This window comes from Typha latifolia, chromosome 1 (assembly GCF_019914945.1).
Source record: "Typha latifolia isolate L0001 chromosome 1, TyphaL0001v2, whole genome shotgun sequence".
In the NCBI taxonomy this organism is placed as follows: domain Eukaryota; kingdom Viridiplantae; phylum Streptophyta; class Magnoliopsida; order Poales; family Typhaceae; genus Typha; species Typha latifolia.
The window spans coordinates 20013185-20032087 of NC_133086.1; the positions used below are offsets into that span (position 1 = coordinate 20013185).

At 36.1% G+C, this 18903-nt stretch overlaps 1 protein-coding gene across 1 annotated transcript; it reads left to right on the forward strand.

Annotated features, from left to right (window-relative positions):
• The first annotated feature begins 331 nt into the window (after window positions 1-331).
• LOC140799939 (protein SEMI-ROLLED LEAF 2-like) lies at window positions 332-17561 on the forward strand. Its single transcript, XM_073154505.1, has 20 exons — window positions 332-462; window positions 711-899; window positions 2665-2739; window positions 3667-3782; window positions 5373-5487; window positions 5631-5759; window positions 6661-6708; window positions 8001-8203; window positions 8300-8496; window positions 8634-8926; window positions 9211-9360; window positions 9455-9880; window positions 10004-10153; window positions 11141-11213; window positions 12431-12558; window positions 14078-14278; window positions 14386-14523; window positions 14608-14733; window positions 16114-16341; window positions 17055-17561. The coding sequence occupies exons 2-20, from the start codon at window positions 765-767 to the stop codon at window positions 17214-17216; spliced, it is 3093 nt and encodes a 1030-aa protein (XP_073010606.1). The 5' UTR covers window positions 332-462; window positions 711-764; the 3' UTR covers window positions 17217-17561.
• Window positions 17562-18903: the final 1342 nt, after the last annotated feature.

Consider the following 18903-nt stretch of genomic DNA (forward strand, 5'->3'; position numbering starts at 1 on the left):
TTTGCTTCGTTCGCGTCTCATTATTGATTCTTAGATCCTTTTTATAACGTGACTTTTCCACATCGTTCAGCCGCGATCGGCATGCCAGCTATAACGATCGCTCATAATCGGTGGGCTTCTTGGATATTAAAAGATTATCAAGCAAAAGAAAGAAATTAAAAAAAAAAGGAGTAGTGGGCCGCATCAACGGTCATCGCTAACCCGTTCCAAAAATCCGACGCGCGCGCAATAGCGATATTCCGACAACCAACGTCTTCGTTTGATCTCCTCGCTTCGCTTTACTCGCATCTAGTTGCAATTATATATATATATATATATATAGATACTAAGACGTTTATTCCCTACAGAAATCTCTCAGCTCTGCAATATTTCCGCACGGGAGGGAGAGGGAAGCGGAAGAGGAGGGAGAAAGGAGACGGTCTCTCCTCCTAATCTCTCTATCCGTGGTCGCCGCCTCTCGAGGTAAATCTCGACATGAGATTGATTCCCCCCTTCTCTTTGCCATAATACCTCGCAATTCTGTCTCGATCCCGTAATTCTCTCGAATGATTTTGCGATCGATGGTATTTAGATCAAATTTATTGGGGGAGATGGGTTCTTGGATGACGTTGACGTTAGATCGTGGGAGCAGCTCGATGGTTTAAAGAATTGTTTATTTACGTCGCGAGATGATTCGAGAATTGAGTAGTCTCCTTTGTTGCTTAATGTAGAATAATGCTTGGATCTGAGACCTTCAATTGAGGTGGTTATACCTGCGTTAGAAGATGGGGGTGATTTCAAGGAAGGTTTTGCCTGCATGTGGAAGCTTATGTTTCTTTTGCCCTTCGTTGCGAGCTAGGTCTCGACAGCCAGTTAAGCGGTACAAGAAGCTCCTGTCAGACATTTTCCCCCGATCACAGGTTTGATCTGATTTGGTCCTAATGCTATTTTACTCGATATGGTGGGACTTTTAGATTTTTTAATTTTCTCTATTTTTGATGTTCTTACTATAAATTTTAGTTTATTTTTTATTGCTTTTGAATGTTAAACGTGAATTCCAGTTACAATGCATTGTGCCATTGTGGAAGTTGTGTTATTTTATATGGTTGAAAAAATTAATTAGGAACCACACGTTGCACATCTGCTGATTTCACTTTCTATAGATGAACCAAAGTGCATCATGCTTTCATCATCGGACTCACATTTGATGAAATTCTTTCTTCTATAATTTTTTGATCACTTGACTCCTCGTTCTATCAATATATTTGACTTCGTATTCTATCGATTAAACTTAGGCATGCCAACAAACATATATGTCTTGGACCCTGTGCAGGTTGCATGGGTATACAACAAGGAGTGCACTTGATGAAATATGAATTTTTTAAAACTCTGATAGGAGCAGTAGGTCTTATCTCATACTTTGGCATATGTTTACAGTGTCCCTAAAAGTAAATAATTCTCAGAGCAATCCGTCTAAGATGTTTTCTATGCAGCTTATGACTAGAGCTTCTATGCTTCCTAAATCCTGCCTTAAGCAATTGGTTAATCAGTTTACTATTTAGGACCTGCTATAAGTTGTAACTGTCTTCTTGGATGCACAGACACATGCATATACACATAAGACATAAGTGTGTTTGTGCACGTAAATAGAAGAAAATGGCAATTACTTCAACGTTTTCATCTTAGAAATCATCTTTTGTCCCATTACTGCATTATTGTATGGAACAAAGATGTTATTGTTATAGCAGTCAATATTGTCTTATTGTAACAAACTTATCAGTGTTAGACGTCTCATTATAACAAGTAATTGAATTTTCAGCTATTTATTCTTAACTCATAAGGCAAGCTTGGATTTTGAACTAGAGTTCGTTATAAAGAAATATATTGCTCCTAACAAAGACAAATTGTGTGTGTGGCGGGGGGAAGGATTACGGATTACAGTTCGTTAATAGGCCTGCCTCTTCATGCTGGAAAGAAGAAAATGGCACTGAAATAATTATCACCAATGCATAATCCCTCGCAGGACTACCTATCTAAACCTATACAAGAGGCAATTTCTTGCTTCTGCTGAAAGATAGTGAACATAAGGTACCAACTTCCAATTTTTGAAATGATGAATGCATTGCATCTGAGAGCCAGGGGAAATATTTGTAGTCTAAAACGTTAACAAACTTGAGAAAAAAGTGAGCTTAACATGGCACTTATATGGCATATCGGATAGAATGAGTACTGCATCTGTGTGAAATACAGCGTAGTTTGTATGTTAGTATTGTGTGGTGAGCTATCTTAAAACTGATCGAAACCTACTGATAGAAAGACAAAAGAACAAGATGCTCTCTGGATAAAATTACAACTAGAGAATAAGCTACATGAGAATTGACTATTAAGATGGTTTTGATATGTTCAACAATGACAACATAGAACATTAGTACAAAGGACTGATTTAATTTAAGTAGAAGGTGCCTTGAGAAAATATATGATAGAGCTTGATTGTTATGAAGTCTTACACTAAATAGATAAAGGAAAGAAGGGATCCATACAACTGAGTAGTTGACCTCAAATATATGGAACTAAAGTCTTTACTACCATTGTTGTTATTCTTTGCTTGTTTAATTTAGTTCTGTGCTTCTAGGCCTAATTAGAAACTAGAAAGAGTTAATGCAGTCACAAATACTTGTCTTGCAGGATGAACAACCCAATGATAGAAGAATTGCCAAATTGTGCGAGTATGCTTCCAAAAATCCTTTGCGTATTCCAAAGGTAATGCTCCATTTTTCGCCTTTGAATGCTGACAAGTTTCATCTTATAAATATTAAATGTCTTTTTCTTCGTTGATATTCTCTGTAAAGCATGCAAAATAAGAATTGATATATTGGCATAAAATAAGTAGCACAGAAAGCATCAAATAAGAATTCTGTTATTGATGCTTTCTGTGCTACTTATTGGTTGGACTGGACAACTGAGGCTACTATGTTCTCCGCTGAACTTTGAATTTCTCTTGACATTCATTAATTAGTAGAGTGAAGGATAAGAAGAGCATCCATCAAATGAATTTACCTATTTCTCTAAATAATATCACTTTCGTTCTTCAAAAAGTACACTTTCTTGTTCCTATTCTATCTTCAAGCAGTTTGGCTGTCTGATTTCTTACTTCAACATTTATCAAAGATTAAAAAGGATGAATACTTGACAAATATCATCATTCTCATCAAGCCATATTCTCCAACAATATAAAATGCAACACACCATAATTGTAAAGGTCTCATGAGACTTGACTTCATAATGGTTCTCAACCTTATCAACCCTCTGTAAGTTATATTAAGTTCCTTAATCCTTACCCAAGCCAAATGTTGGTGAGAGTGAGGCTGCCATGAACCTGTAATGCTATTTGGTACTTGAGCTGCTTATTGTCATTTCTCAGATTCCTGCAACAAGAAATCTTCCAAAGTTTCTATTGTCTTTGGAAAACCAGTATAAAATATAAACAAATAAGAAAAAAAAATTCTATGTTAAACTATGTTTTATGATTTCTACAGTTTTACTTGCTTTTTTTCTCTAGATGCATGGAAATAAAGAAAATAATTCTCATAAAGTTATTTCTCTTTCTTCATAGATTTTATGCTTTTGAGATTTAATATTCGACACTTTTGCTTATGAAATTCGTTTATACTTGTATACTTTTTGTAGATTACAAATTATTTGGAGCAAAGGTGCTACAAGGAATTACGACTCGAGCGCTTTGGCTCAGTAAAAGTCGTCATGTGCATTTATCGTAAATTATTAAGTTCTTGTAAGGAGCAAATGTAAGTTCTTCTTCTAATAAACTCAATTCTTTTCCATTCCATTCTCAAATATTATCTCCTTCTAGGTCATACTTGGGCTTTCTAAAGTCATCTTAGTGAATTCGGAGCCAGACACTATTTGATTACTGCAGTAATAATTTACTATCATTTTGTCCACTAATTGATTCTTTAGCGTAAATCCTCCCTTACTCCCTATTCTGTGTTTATTTTGGATCATTAAATGTATATAACTGATTGTTTAAAGAGTACATGCATATATTAAAAAATGATAGAGAAAGTAAAGTTCATTTACTTCATCAGAAACTCTGGGAGCATGAGTATAATTTTGCTAATCTGGATGCACACACACATATATATACACAGAACATATAACTTATATATAATGGGGCATTTGGACAAAAAAAAAACCTCTTCAGTTTTTAAAATAGCAAAAAGTGGCTCTTGTGTGCATCTTTTATATAAATTGTGTGCATTTCCTAATAGAAAGATGGATATCTAGTGTAAAAAATGAATACACTAGTTTCAAGAGCTCAATCTTGCTATTACCGAAACTTAAGGGTTTTATTGTGCAAATAACTCATATATAACTAATGATAAATGATATTGTCCATTATTTATGATTTTTTGTTCAGAATCATGTTGGTCCAGGGATGGCTCATGGCTAAACATATGGTGCTATACTTTGGAGTTTGGTTGATGAAGATAGCAATTTCTGTTTTTCTGTTATATACATGTCCATTCAGATAATTCTCAGGTTTAAAATGGTTCTCACTTAGGAAGTATGTGTCTATTAAAAAACTGAACAAATGAAAAGGATTCATCAAAGTGACTGCAATAATTTGGTTCATGAGGTTCTCCTCTTGTTGCAATTGCTTCTGAATTGGAGTTTTAGAACCATATAGGATGCACCTTGAAATAGCCAGATTGCAATGAACCTAGAATGTGGCTTGTCAAAAAATTATAACTCTATTGGTTTCAACCTTCTGTTAATAGTGATGCTCACTTTCAGTATCTTTTAAATGAGGAAATATTTAGGCATTTATATTATGCAAAAAAAAAGTGTGTGTGTTGTGTCAGTTGGACTAGAAATTTTGGGTTAAACAATTGGAAAAGGTTTCAACACCTTTCTTACCATGAATGTACCTCAGGCTTTGAAAAAAAAAAGTCATCTCAAGATGAGAGGTAAAAGTAAATTCTTGCTCTGGACACTGATATAAGTGTGTGTATATATATATACAACCAAATTGTATATCAACTTACTGCAAGACATACTTTTACTCTGTGCCCCTTGACTACTGAGATGCACGAGTGAGCTACAGCTTCACCACTTTGGCAGCTATTGCATGTCTTACATCTTATAGAAGTAATCTGATAAGTGGTAACAGTTGGCTTCTTACTTTTGTTTCCAATGAAAGTTGTTTCTGAAGTATTATATTTGCCAATCAGATACCTTCAGGACAATGACATACACATAGATTTATGATCTTATTTTATCTATTTTTTTGTAACTACTTTTCTATTTTCTTATGTGATTCTGTGTCATTATTAATGAAACTCAGGCAATGATGATCAAATTTACTCTGGGTGCAGGCCATTGTTTGCTAGCAGCTTATTGACCATAATACATACTCTTTTGGATCAAACAAGACAGAATGAAATGTGTACGATTGGATGCCACACCCTTTTTGACTTTGTGACCAATCAGGTTTGTTTTTTTTCTTTTCTTTTTGAATCAGAAATCATGGTTATTTGTAGGTTTGCAGTACTTTGAGAAAGAAAACCTTGTCAAGGTGGACTAGCTCATTCCTTACAGGAAACACCTATTGATCTTTCTTTATTATTCTTCAGATTGATGGCACTTACATGTTCAATTTGGAACTCCTAATTCCCAAACTATGCCAGCTGGTTCAAGAAATGGGTGAGGATGACAGTGTGCATAAGTTGCGTGCAGCAGGGCTTCAAGCTCTTTCTGCCATGGTAGTTCTTTCCATGATCCCATGCTAAATACTTACTGCCATCTGTGTATATGTATATATTTGAAGTCTGGATAGATGCACTAGCATTGTTGATTCTAGAGTCAAACTTTTCGGAGATTAGTACTAAGACTTCAGCATGGATTTCCTTGCCATTGGGTGGGCTATTGTATAACATGATAGGCAACTGAGTCAGATGGCAAGAGAGAGTGGACCTGGAAATATGATCTTCTGGCCTTTGCCATCGTGGCCGACAAAATGTGTGGCCATTCTTCTTTTAGTTAATATTTTTCTTGTTATAATTTAGGTTCATGGTTTTCCTTGCCTTGCTTCAGTGTATTTCTTCCGCTCTGTTTTGTTAAGTGCCCTGTAAATTTAAATTAAATGGCTGTTTGAAGTACTGAATCTACTCTGTTTTTCATGAGACATTCACAGAAGTTATTGACACCTTGTATGAGTGCAATAAGACTAAATATTGGTACCAACTGGTTGATTGCATAATTACAGTTGCCTACAAAAAACAAGCACCTGTTAAATTGAGCAAGTGACTTATATTCCAGCCCAAGTAATACATGCACGTTTCCTGTTAAGGTGTGCTTCTTCTTTGTTTAGATTGTCTTATTGCATATATGAGTAATTTTGGATTATCAAGCAAGTCTATGGGATGCATCACATGATACTCTTTGAATGTGTCAATTATGTGCTTTATTCTAGGCACAGCAAAATCTTCTGCTGTAGAAATTGCATTTAACTTGAAGAAGGATCTCTTTGCTCACACATTTTTTGTCTGATATGTTCAACTTAACTATTTAGTACTTTTTTTGGCCAATTATCTTATATTAAACTATCAAATCATATATGATTGATGATGTCGTATGCTTATTTGCATTTATTTTCCTGTACAGGTTTGGTTTATGGGTGAACATTCTCATGTCTCCACTGAATTTGACAATGTAAGCTCATATCACAGTACATATGTGTGTGTGTGTATGGCTATAGACTCACAGTAATAACTGAAAAAAATAAAGTTTTGCTAGACGAAGTACACTACTAGTGAGACTCTTTATGAATTAAAAGACGAGATTGAAACATGCACAAACACCATAAATTTAATGTAGAAAACCTTTTATCAACCAAAGGTAAAAAAACCACATACCTCTTCTATGAGGTAAAACCAAGTATTATGAGTATAGTGGTTACAAAAATACTTACAAATTGATTGCCATTATCCGCAAACGTCACGATAGTATTTTACTTGACTCCTCTTTAATACAACCGTCTCTTGTGCTTGGTTCGCAACCTTGTTGACCCTTAAGATTGTGGCTTAGCCTCGGTGACCCCTGAGGCAATCTCAAGTACCTTCTTCAATCTTGAACTAAGTGAGCATGAGATAGATCCAATATCTTCAAGCTTTAAGCATCTCCAAGAGCACCTCTCCCTTCTCTTTAGTGTAGCTTGATGTAGCCTCTAGAGGTGCCCCTCACGTTTTATGTTTTTTTTATATCCCTAGAAAGATAGACTCCAAAAAGCCTTAATTTGGTCAAATAAAAGCCAACTTGACAAAACCGTTCGAACCAGATCTAGAGCGTTCAAACGGTTTGAGTTCCAGCTAATCGTGTTCCAAAAATCTTGTTCGAACGGATATCCAACGTTCGAAGACTTTGGCCTACTGCTCGAACCCATAAGCTCTCTCTGAAAAACTTGTTTGAACGTATTTCTCAATAGATTGAGCTCTCTAGAAAATCCTGTTCGAACGCAATTCCCGCGTTGGACAGATTGAGCTCTCTGGAAAATCTTGTTCGAATGCAATTCCCACATTAGAAAACCGCTTCCCTTTGTGATGCGTATCACGTTCAAACAGATCATTGTACCGGAAAATTGTTCGGACGGATTTCCAACTCTTATTAAAATGTGCTTCGCGGGAAAAGCCGTTCGAACGAATTGGTCCCATTCAAACGGATTGGTGTGCCATTCAAAGTTAGTTCGAACGGATTCAAATTGAAAATCTTTTTGCCTCCAAGATGTGCTTTTGATTTTTACAATTGAATCTAACAAGTTACAAATTATAAGTTTTTTGTTTTGTCACAAATTAACCAACTACAAGTGCTAACAATAATGGAAGTTTTGTTAATTTGGCATATATGAGAATAAAGTTATCCGCTAAACATAGTGAAGGATTGTTGTTTACCTCTTCAGTCATTTCAAAATCAAAATGTTTCATAAGACATCACTAATTTGTCCACAGGTTGTCTCAGTAGTCCTGGAAAATTATGAGAATCCATATAATAAATATGAAATTCTTAATGTCACCAATCAAGAGTCCCATAACCGCTGGGTGCATGAAGTCCGTAAAGCTGAGGGTCATGTATCTCCTTCCCTTATTGCCATGACAAGGGTTCCTTCTTGGAAAGACATTGTAAATGATCGAGGCGCACTAAATTTGGCCATGTAAGACTTTGTAAGCTGTAACATTAGTATTTCTGCATTTCAGCTTCTTTTGCCTTCTAATTAAGTATACCTTTTCATCTCATCATTGTTCTACAGGGAAGAAGTAAATAGTCCTAGCTTTTGGTCAAGGGTCTGTCTGCATAACATGGCCAAGTTAGCCAGGGAAGCAACAACAGTACGGCGTGTCTTGGAGGCTTTGTTTCGTCACTTTGATAACAACAATCTCTGGTCACCTTCTAATGGGCTCGCTCTATGCATCTTGATGGATATGCAAACAGTAATGGATAAATCAGGTAATACTTAAACTCTTTCAGTTTGAAACCGAGTTGCTACATTTTATTAAGTAAGCAGTCAGATGTCAATGTAGAGTTTTGGAACAGAGTGATGGCAAGAGAAGTCTTAACTATGATTCATGGTTTTGATATTGCAGGTCAAAACACACATTTGTTGTTATCTATTTTAGTCAAGCATCTTGAACACAAAACAGTGTTAAAACTTCCTGAGATGCAGCTAGACATTGTTGAAGTCACTACCTGCCTTGCTAAACACTCAAAAGCTCAAACTTCTGTAGCAATAATTGGTGCAATAAGTGATCTGGTGAGGCATTTGCGCAAAAGCATGCAATGTGCACTATCTAATGCAGGTCTTGACGATGACACAGTGAAGTTGAATAATAGATTTCAAAAAGCTGTGGATGAATGCCTTGTTCAGTTGTGTAAAAAGGTTAGGGCTGCTGATTTAATATTATTGCTGAACATGACAGAATTTGCTTCTCGCCTCAGTATCCATCCAATAGCTATAACAAGTCCTAAATTGAGACTGTTAATTTGGCATTCTTTTGTTTTTCGTCATAGATAAATGTAAATAATTATATAACATTTGTTTTGCTAGAATTGCTGCATGACTTCATGAAGCTCACAATGTCATACTCCATAACCATCGTCCTGCTAAAGATGTGTAAAATTATAAGGTTCCAATTGCATACCTTCTTTCTTCTCTGCTATCAGGTTGGTGATGCTGGACCTGTTCTTGATGTGATGGCTGTAATGTTGGAGAACATTTCAACTGCCATACCTCTTGCACGATCAACTATTTCTGTGGTCTATCGTACAGCTCAAATAATTGCATCCCTGCCGAATTTGTCATATCAAAATAAGGTGAGGAGATATATAAACACATAATTTTTCTTTTTATTCATGAATAATTTATAAATGTTCAATAATATATGTGTAACCTTATGATGTATTACAGGCATTTCCTGAAGCACTTTTTCATCAGTTGCTTTTAACAATGGTCCACCCAGATCGTGAAACACATGTAGGAGCACACCGTATCTTCTCTGTAGTTCTTGTTCCATCTTCTGTCTGTCCACGCTCCTCTTCAGCCACTTCAGAATCAGCCAACATATACGATCTTCAACGGACACTATCAAGAACTGTCTCTGTCTTTTCATCTTCAGCTGCTCTTTTTGGGAAGCTGAGAAGAGAAATGTTTTCCTCGCAAGAAAGAGCATTCCAAGACAACATTGATAAAGTTTCCTACAGTGATGATGGGCAACAAAATAACATAAATGATGCAAAATTACATAAATTTCAGTCTTCTCATAGCAGAAGTTATATTATAAAAGACACACCATTGCCATCAACTGCAGATAGTTTGAGTAACTCACAGGAGATGGTATGTTAGATGCAATGTGGTAATAACTTAAGTTTAATCTGATTTAATCAGCTTATCAGAAGTAATGCTGAAAATTCCTTCAGAGATCATTAGATTGACTCTTTCCAATGCATTAAACTTCAGGATCCAATCTCCCTTAGGTTGAGCAATCGTCAGATTACTCTTCTGTTTTCCTCCTTATGGGCACAGGCCATGTCGCCTAATAATGGTCCCAAAAACTATGAAGCTATTGGTCATACTTACAGCTTGATTCTGCTCTTTTGTCAAGCCAAGGTAGGTTCACATTATGGAATGCTATTTTCAATTAGTACCAATTTAAAGTTGCAACTTTCTGTTTTAATATTATTTTGTTATTAGGGGTAATATTGAATTGTTACTGTTCGTTTCAGCTATGACCTACAGGCATTGCCCAAAAAGGGGAGAATGAGTTAATAATGTATTTGGGCAGCCTGTTTCAGTACAACCTTTTGTATTCTGAAAGTAATTAGATCTTTCTGAACAACATAAGACTGACATGTATTGCAAGTTTAATTTATTATAGATAAAGCTTCCAACCCTTAATTTTCTGGACCAACTTGGCACCAAAAGTTCCAAGCTTTAACCAATCATGCAGTATTACGAAAAATTTCAGAAAATCCTGATTCAAAATCAAGTTTTTTTTTTAAAAAAAATTCATGGTGTAATTCTCACTTTTATTCCATATGATGTTCTTCACTTCTTAGTTATCCAGCTTCAATGCACATCCCGTGAAATAACACTGAGGGGCATCTAACAGGAAGCATCTTTGATGTTTAAACTTTAAACAAAAATTGGGTGAGTCAGAGAGACAGTTAGATGTTTAGATGCATCGTGCAAGTGGCAAGTGATGAAGTTCTTGTGGATATGCTTGAAGATGAAAGGACATGATGCAAAGAGAGAAATAGAAGTAAAAGAAAAAAAGATATGTTGGTGAAATTTCTAGAGTTTATTTAAAAGTAGAGGGAGAAAAGTCTTGATTATCTAGTATCATATACGTATTTTGGGAGATATGTTATGTTACATTTCATGATGGCAGCACATGTCTAATTAAAGGCCCTGCAACTATCCATTAATTTATCTTTAGACCAATCCTAGTTAGTAGTTGCATACCATTAGTCTGTAGTCTGTACTGCTTCCCCCATATATCGGATCTTCTATCATGTTAAGAATTTGGACTTTCTGTTTCTGCAGATACTTGAGTTAGTTTTTCTATGCTTCTGACATTAATATTTTTTGGTGCAGAACTCATTCCATGAGGTCTTGATTCGTTGTTTTCAACTTGCTTTTTCATTAAGAACCATTTCTCTTCGAGGAGGTATCTTGAACATTTGATTTAGTTTTCGACCTCGTCATAGTTCAGCTAGTTTTTTTAATGCCATTGAAAGTTGGATGCTAGATTCTCTTATATTCCTGAAATTTCTTAAAGAAACATTTATATATTATTAAGTTTTCTGTCATATTTATTAATTAGTAAGTTCTCTTTCAATGTTGCTTTGTCTTAAATATCACCATCGGCACACAACAATGTTGAAGTATGTGGAAGTTTCATCGTAAATCTGCAAAAATAACTTTATGGCATTAGTGGTTTTTCTTTATTTTTGTACTTTTGCATAAATGGTTTTTCTTGGGCATCTATCTAATTTTACAACAGTTATGTGAATTTCAAAGTCATGCTATGCATGTATCATTGCATTAGTGACCTATAAAGTAACACACAGCATAGTCTAGCTGGGGCAAAAACCTTGAAATTTGATGTGTATGAGGGACCTGCTGAGCTGATAATTTCAACAGTTAAGAGCACAAGATTCAGAGGCAAATGGTGCAAGTTATCAAAATTTGACACATGCTAGAGAAGTCAAAATATTGCATTGTGGTCTACACACTAGAAATTATTTCGTGCCTGTTGTGAGAACAGGCAAAGATTTAAATGTAGATCTTATTACCTCTTAAGAGATCTTTAAAAGCTCTGTGCAAGCCTAATAATGCCAAATAGTAAAGGAAAGGATTACTCATCTTTCATTTTTTTGGTGGTCCTTTTTTAAAAGATATTTATAGTACCTAGTACAATTATGGTCTTAACAATTACTATTTTATCTTAAGGTAAATGCTTGAAGAATTTGAAGGTTCTTGTTTCTTCTCTTTATGTGGACTATTTTCATATTAGGGCCATGATGACTTGGTTGAATTTTTCACTGTCCAAAAAGTTTGTAAAATTTCTTAAACTTCTAATCTACTATTTGCTTTCCTTTAGTAGAATAACAATTGTAGGAAATTGGCTAGACTCTACAACTTTACAGATTTGCAACTTTCGTTGTTCTTAAATGTCGAGGTTGAAGATTATTATCATCTCATGCCATATGGGCAGATCTTTCATTCCATTAGCTTTTTAATTATTTGTTTACTTTCATTATTCAGTTTTATATGGATACATTCTCTTATCAAGATATAAAAAGAGAATTATTTGATATGCTTTCTCATCAATTTGTTGATTAAAGCAATAACTCTAGTATATGTGTCTGTCAACCTTTGCAGGTGTTCTGCCACCATCACGACGCCGATCACTTTTCACATTAGCAACTTCTATGGTTGTGTTTTCTTCAAAAGCTTTTAATATTTCTCCTCTCATTCCATTTGCTAAATCATCACTCAGCGAGAAGACAGTAAGCTAGTTTCCTTTTTTCAGTAGAAGTCTCCAATTTATTCGTCAAAAATAAGCATGAAGATATACGGCATATGCATATAATTTTCTAGTTTATCTAGATATAAAATCAACACATTAACGGGATACTTTCTTTCAATCATGGCATGCTTTTAATCGATTTGTTGACCCAAAATGCAATAACCTTGTTCCTTTTTCCTATTTCTAGCATTTCTCTACTGTTCCAAACATTTTGAATAGGTAACATTGTTTCAATTAGTTATACTTCTGATTCTGCCATTGAAGTCTATTAAATAGCATCCTCTATGTCCTTGAAAATTGTAACTTGTCTAATATCTTTTCTCATTTGAGTTTTTTATGGTTCTTAGCAATGATGGTTATGCCACAGGCACAACACGTGCCGCGGCACTTACTGGCCGTGCCGTAAGAAAAGGAGAGAAAAAGGTAACACCTTGGCCGTCGTCGTCTCCGCTCGCCTTCGCCGTCATTGCTCTCGGTCGCCGCTCGCCTGAGCTCGCGTCGGGGTGCCCTAGTCCCGAGGAAGGGGAAGAAAGAGATCGAGAGAGAGAGACAGAGAGAGAGAGAGAGGGGGGTTTATCGGTTAAAACTTAAGTTGCAGATCTGAATTCGGATTTATCGATTAAAACTTAAGTTGCAGATCCGGATCGGATCCAAATTCGCAACTTAAGTTGCAGATCCAAATTCTCTCTCTCTCAATCTCGATCTCTTTCTTCCCCTCCCTCGGGCTAGGGCACCCGACACGAGCTCAGGCGACGGCAAAGGTCAGCGGCGATGACGAGGTCAATGGCGAAGCTATTAGGAGGGGTGCCATGCGGCACCCCTCGTGCCACGTGTCGGTACGTCGCCAGCACGGCCATCCATGATTCTTAGAATGTATGATAAAGCCTAGAGATCTTCAATTGTTGTTCAGTATGCCTTTAGATTTATGTTCCTGTGCCAATCCTTTACATTCTTGGGGTTTTTTTTTACATATTGCTACTGAAAACTTTTAAAATATCATAATTGCCACGAAAGTCTTTCGACTCTTTTAAATTATTAGTGTTAGTTTCAAATGGATATTTCTAATAGATTATTGTTAAGGTTAACAAATACATATAGATGACTAAAATACACTTCTTATTTCTTTAAGTTTGAGTATAAAATATTTATCAATTACTCAATACAGATAGGATTTTTTTAGAGGAGAGGCTTTTTGTCTAGCATAAAAGAAGTTTTTTTTTCTTGTATTGTAATATGGGGTAAATACTGGATAACTTTTGAACAATTTTAAATAATTTATACAATAACGTAATTGCTACTTAAATCATTGAGGTCTTTCAAACATGTCACTCTGTTATCAAATTAAAACTGAACAGAGTGACATGTTTGAAAGTTTTTAGTGGCAATTAGTAAAGATCCCTACATTCTTTCATTACACAACAAATTCTATATTTAACCATCATTGGCTCAGTGCTCTTTAAGTGTAGATTAATCTTAACAATATGTGATACTGTTACCAGGTTGATCCTTTTCTCCAGTTGGATGAAGATTGGAGACTGCAGGCTGTTGGGACAGCAGATGATTGCACGACAAGAGTTTATGGTTCAAAAGAAGATGATGATGCTTCTCTGGAATCTCTTTCAGCAATTACAATGAACGAAGATCAATCAAAGCAATCCATGGTTTCACTGATCATGAACAGCTTGGGAAATATATCAGATGTTGGTGCTCCGTTGATTATTTTAGTATCTATTTTGTTTCTATGACAATAGCAGCCTGTTTTCCTTACTCGTGAAAGGATGCTATTGACTTCTCTCCATCTATGCAGCTAGAGTTATCCACCGTAAGAAAGCAGTTGCTTGATGACTTTTCTCCAGATGATGTATGTCCTCTAGGTGCTCAGTTTATTGAGCCACCTGGACAGATGTCCCTGTATAGTTTGAAAAGAGACTATAAGTCACAAGAGGTAATCACAACTCATAATTTACTGGTTATGATGTTTATGGAAAGATGCGCCACTTGAAGTTATATATGTCTCCATTTTCCACAGATCATCCCCCTAGATTTTGCATTGGATGATGATACTCTGACCGAACAATTTGATGGTCTAGCTGATTCTAAATCAAAATTTACCTTGGACACTAATCTTTTGAGCATCAATCAGCTACTTGAATCGGTACGTATATCACTTTCCTGATAACTTCAACACTTATGTTTATATTGCCTGATAAACTTTGTAGTTAGTACACTTAAAATATGGAGGGCTAAGTTCACGATATGTTCTCTTGTGACCTAGGCTCCAATAGTTTATTATACATTTAGTCTATTTATATTCAGGTTTGTCAATAGACATATGGTTTTTATGCAGTTCTCTAACTGAACAGATGTATCAACTTCCTACTATATGAAGTCACTGCTTGGAAATGATGCTATTTACAACATTTGCAAGATTAAGTTCATTGACAGGAAGTTTTAAGTTTTAACGTGACAATTCAATCAAATTCTATGTGAGCTTGTCAAAATTCAACATTATATAACTGGATGTGTCATTTGTGAGTAGGAAGTCATGAAGCATTTGAACATTAGTTTAACTAACTCCGTGGGTTTTCAATTTTATCGTTGAACATGTCGAATAATTATTGGCCTTAACCACGCATGTTTTTTTGTGTGCTTTTGTATAAAAATGTGTGTAATGATATGTACATGCACATTTTTATAGATATAAGTGAATATATACTTTCATAGAGAAGCCATGTTTGAATTACATTGATAATTGTCAAGATTTGAACAGGTACATATCTTACAATTTTCTAGAATATCCAGATAGCAAATAGAGCTAAGTGATGCATCTATAGCACCTGCAGTTACTTGTTTGATATGCCGATGGTTGTGGGCTATCTGGTGTCATGTAGTGAGGCAATTTTAATAAGAATAATGCCCTAAGATATTTCATAGTGAGTATACCTTTCCTTCTGTTCGTGGGTGGATGGTGAGGGTATTCAGGTGATTGACATTACCGAAGCAGAGGTTCTAGGGTGCAAGTTGATTGGGTCAAATTTTGGTATAGCTTGATCCAGACCGGACTGCATTACCAACTTCAGTTCTGAGATTTGGAACCCAATCCAGATCAATGCACTTGGTAGATTGGGTTGTCACGACCATCCTGGATGGTTCCAGTTTTAGTTGTGTAAACCAAACTAACATTAGTAGAACTTTCATCTATATGGTTCCATGAAGTCTACTTAAGATCCATACCTGATCCAATCAATGTTAGATCCAATCAATATGTACTTAAGATCCTCAGATTCAGGTAAAATTTTGTTTCAGTTATCACCTGTTCCTCTGTAGTCTAATTTTGAAATGAACATGTTATGTTGAAACATATGGATTTTGAGGAATTTGGCATAAAGTGTTACCATGAGTATCGTTATGTTTTGTGGATCCGTTTTCTCTTTCCGCATTTTGCTTCTTAAATACTTAATGTTGTTCATTTATGTGCATGAAATTTAAGTAATTCTTAACAGAAAATAATTAAAATGTTAATAAACATGTTCAGGTTTTGGAGACAACACGACAAGTTGGAAGATTGTCAGTGACAGGCACTTCTGTTTTACCATTCAAAGAAATGGCTAGCCATTGTGAAGCTCTGTTGGTGGGTAAACAAGAAAAATTGTCTGCATTCATGACTGTCCAGCATGAGCAGGAAGTTTCTACCACTGGCTTTCACAGAGATCTCAATGAAGTGAAATGGCCCACATACACATCCTCTGAACAGTTTGAAATGGTACAGAACTCTTCTATTCTTTTTTTTCATATACTTCTGCACTTTGACATACAATATTTGATAATCTGATGGTTTATTGTTAACTTTTGTGAACACACTTCTTTTGGAAAAGCTGAAACGCTGTTTTGTCTATTCTTCTCATGTTCCAACTTCCAAGTCTTACTTGGACTTTTGGACTAGCTGTTCCTCATTCCAAATTGATCAAGTAAATTAGAGAATTAAAAACGTCTGGAAATTTCCTCACTATCTTCAAGTTAGAGTCTCGTTTGGTATTCAGGTCCACACAAGATGCAATTGCATAACTTTTCTTCTCTAAATATCAATTGATATTCTACCACCTTCTGTAAAGTAGTTACAATTGCAAATGGAATCGCTCTGTGCCCAATCTCCAAGTTAGAGTCTTATTTGGTATTCAGGTCCACACAAGATGCAATTTTATAACTAATCTTCTTTAAATATCAATTGATATTCTACCACCTTCTGTAAAGTGGTTACAATTGCAAATAGAATCTCTCTGTGCCCAATCTTTGGTCGCCAAATCTATTCTCTTCCTGAACATCCAGTGAAACTCATCTTGTGAGGCGTGAAACTTGCTGATTTTGCGATTTTACTGCACTGTGCACTGTGCATAAACCCATTCTTGTGTTGCTTTCCATTACAAGCTTATGCTGAAGTTTCTGTTATGTTTTGCTCGGCTAATGTTTTTAATGCAGATTGGAGGTCCTTCCATTGAGCAGAACTCCAGCGCATATCCACACAAAGTGTCTGCAACCTCTCCACTCCTGTACGCAACTGACTATCAGTGCCAGCCTCACTACTTTAAGCTCCCTGCTTCTAGCCCTTTTGATAACTTCCTCAAGGCTGCTGGCTGTTGAGTTTGCATTCCTCAAATGGTATGAGGCCCTCTTGTTTATAATCATGTGAAGTAGGTTGTGCCTAGAAGCTTGGACAAGTCTCACATCCCGCTGATGGCGGCTCCTCTGTTCTCTCTTTTACATACCAATATAGTACTAAATTACGGTTAAAGTGGTTTTGGAATTTCTCATACATCATTCCTTTATTTTATACAACCGAGAAATTCGGATGTGGATATCATACTTGACAGTTAGAGAGGTGGCTCCACCTTCCAATGGTCTTGATTGATTATTATGTTGATTCACAATTATGTGTAATGTAATTATGTCCTAAAAGAAGAGCAATCCGTATTAATATCTACTTAATTTGTTTTGTCATACTGAATTTTTTTTTTAATAAAAAACTCTCCCTCCTACAAACACTTGCAAGCACCATGAGATCATGCCTTTCTGTGCTTATCAGCCAGCGAGTGCTCCTTTCAGTATTGTTATCTCCAAATTACGTCATATCCCTTAGAAACGTCTCCACAAAACCTGCAGATGTGCTGAAATCCTAGCTGGCATGCTTGTAGTAGTATAGTTTGCCCCTCTGATGCTACCCATGTTCGTACATCTATATGGTTTTAGCGGCCCCTGACACTTTCGAATCTATTGATTTTTGAGAAAAATCTATTGATGTTACCGTCGTGTTCGAGATAATGGCGTCCCAATGGGTTATTATTGTGTGCCCTTGGTCTGAGGCCACAAACGACAATGGCATAGTTGCTGTGATTAATTTCCTCTCATTAGTACTCTTCTGTCCACTTATCATCTATCCCAGCGAATGGTAAAGCTCTCTCACGATCAGTAGAGAACGTCTTCCACTGTTAGAATTGCGACGTCTTCGTTTATCCATAAAGAGCCAGTATGTTTAATCATGGATCGGAGAAAAGGGTGATCCACAAATGAGTTCGAGTACAGAGCTGACAAGGACTAAATTCCTCGCAGCAGTCGATTCTAACCGAGGCGTCGGAGTCCGTGAGGTAAGACCCCACAACCACTATGTAGGTGGTCAGGGGTCTGTCAGATTCGACGCAATGCAGCAGCGACGAAAACCCTCCGAGTCCTTCCAAAAACGCATTCATGGTGCTACTGAAGATATAGCCGAAAAACCTGGCCTGAGCCACACAGCTAATGGTGCTCCGATAGTGACACCTGTACATGTACCATATAACGTAGAATACGACTACTCGAATCTTCCCCTGTTCACCAACATGTCACATGATGCCCGTCAAGCACAAGAACATGCACCACTTACCAGGTGGCTCACTGCGAGCTTCACTGGGCCAAGTCTTCGCATCCACTCGCAGAAAGAGGAGATGCGACAAAACCCAAATATTCCTTGTTTTGTGTTTATTTGCTGTAAAAATTGATTTCATTTTTAACTCCCCCTCAATGTATCACTTTCACTAATTATCAAATAGAATTACTAATTCTCGTCCATCCTTTTTTTTTTGTTGTTGTTAAGAAGTGGGTTTTTGTAAAAGTTAGGAAAGATCAATTTAGAATTAAATATTTTAAGAAGTTGCCGTCTATCTAGGCCACTAAAGAAGAAAACGGAAAGAAGATAACTAAACTTTTTTTAAATTATTTACATTATAATTTCTAATAAAATTGGGGAAGAGAGATTTATCATACATTTAGATAGTTTTAGAAGTTGTATCCATAA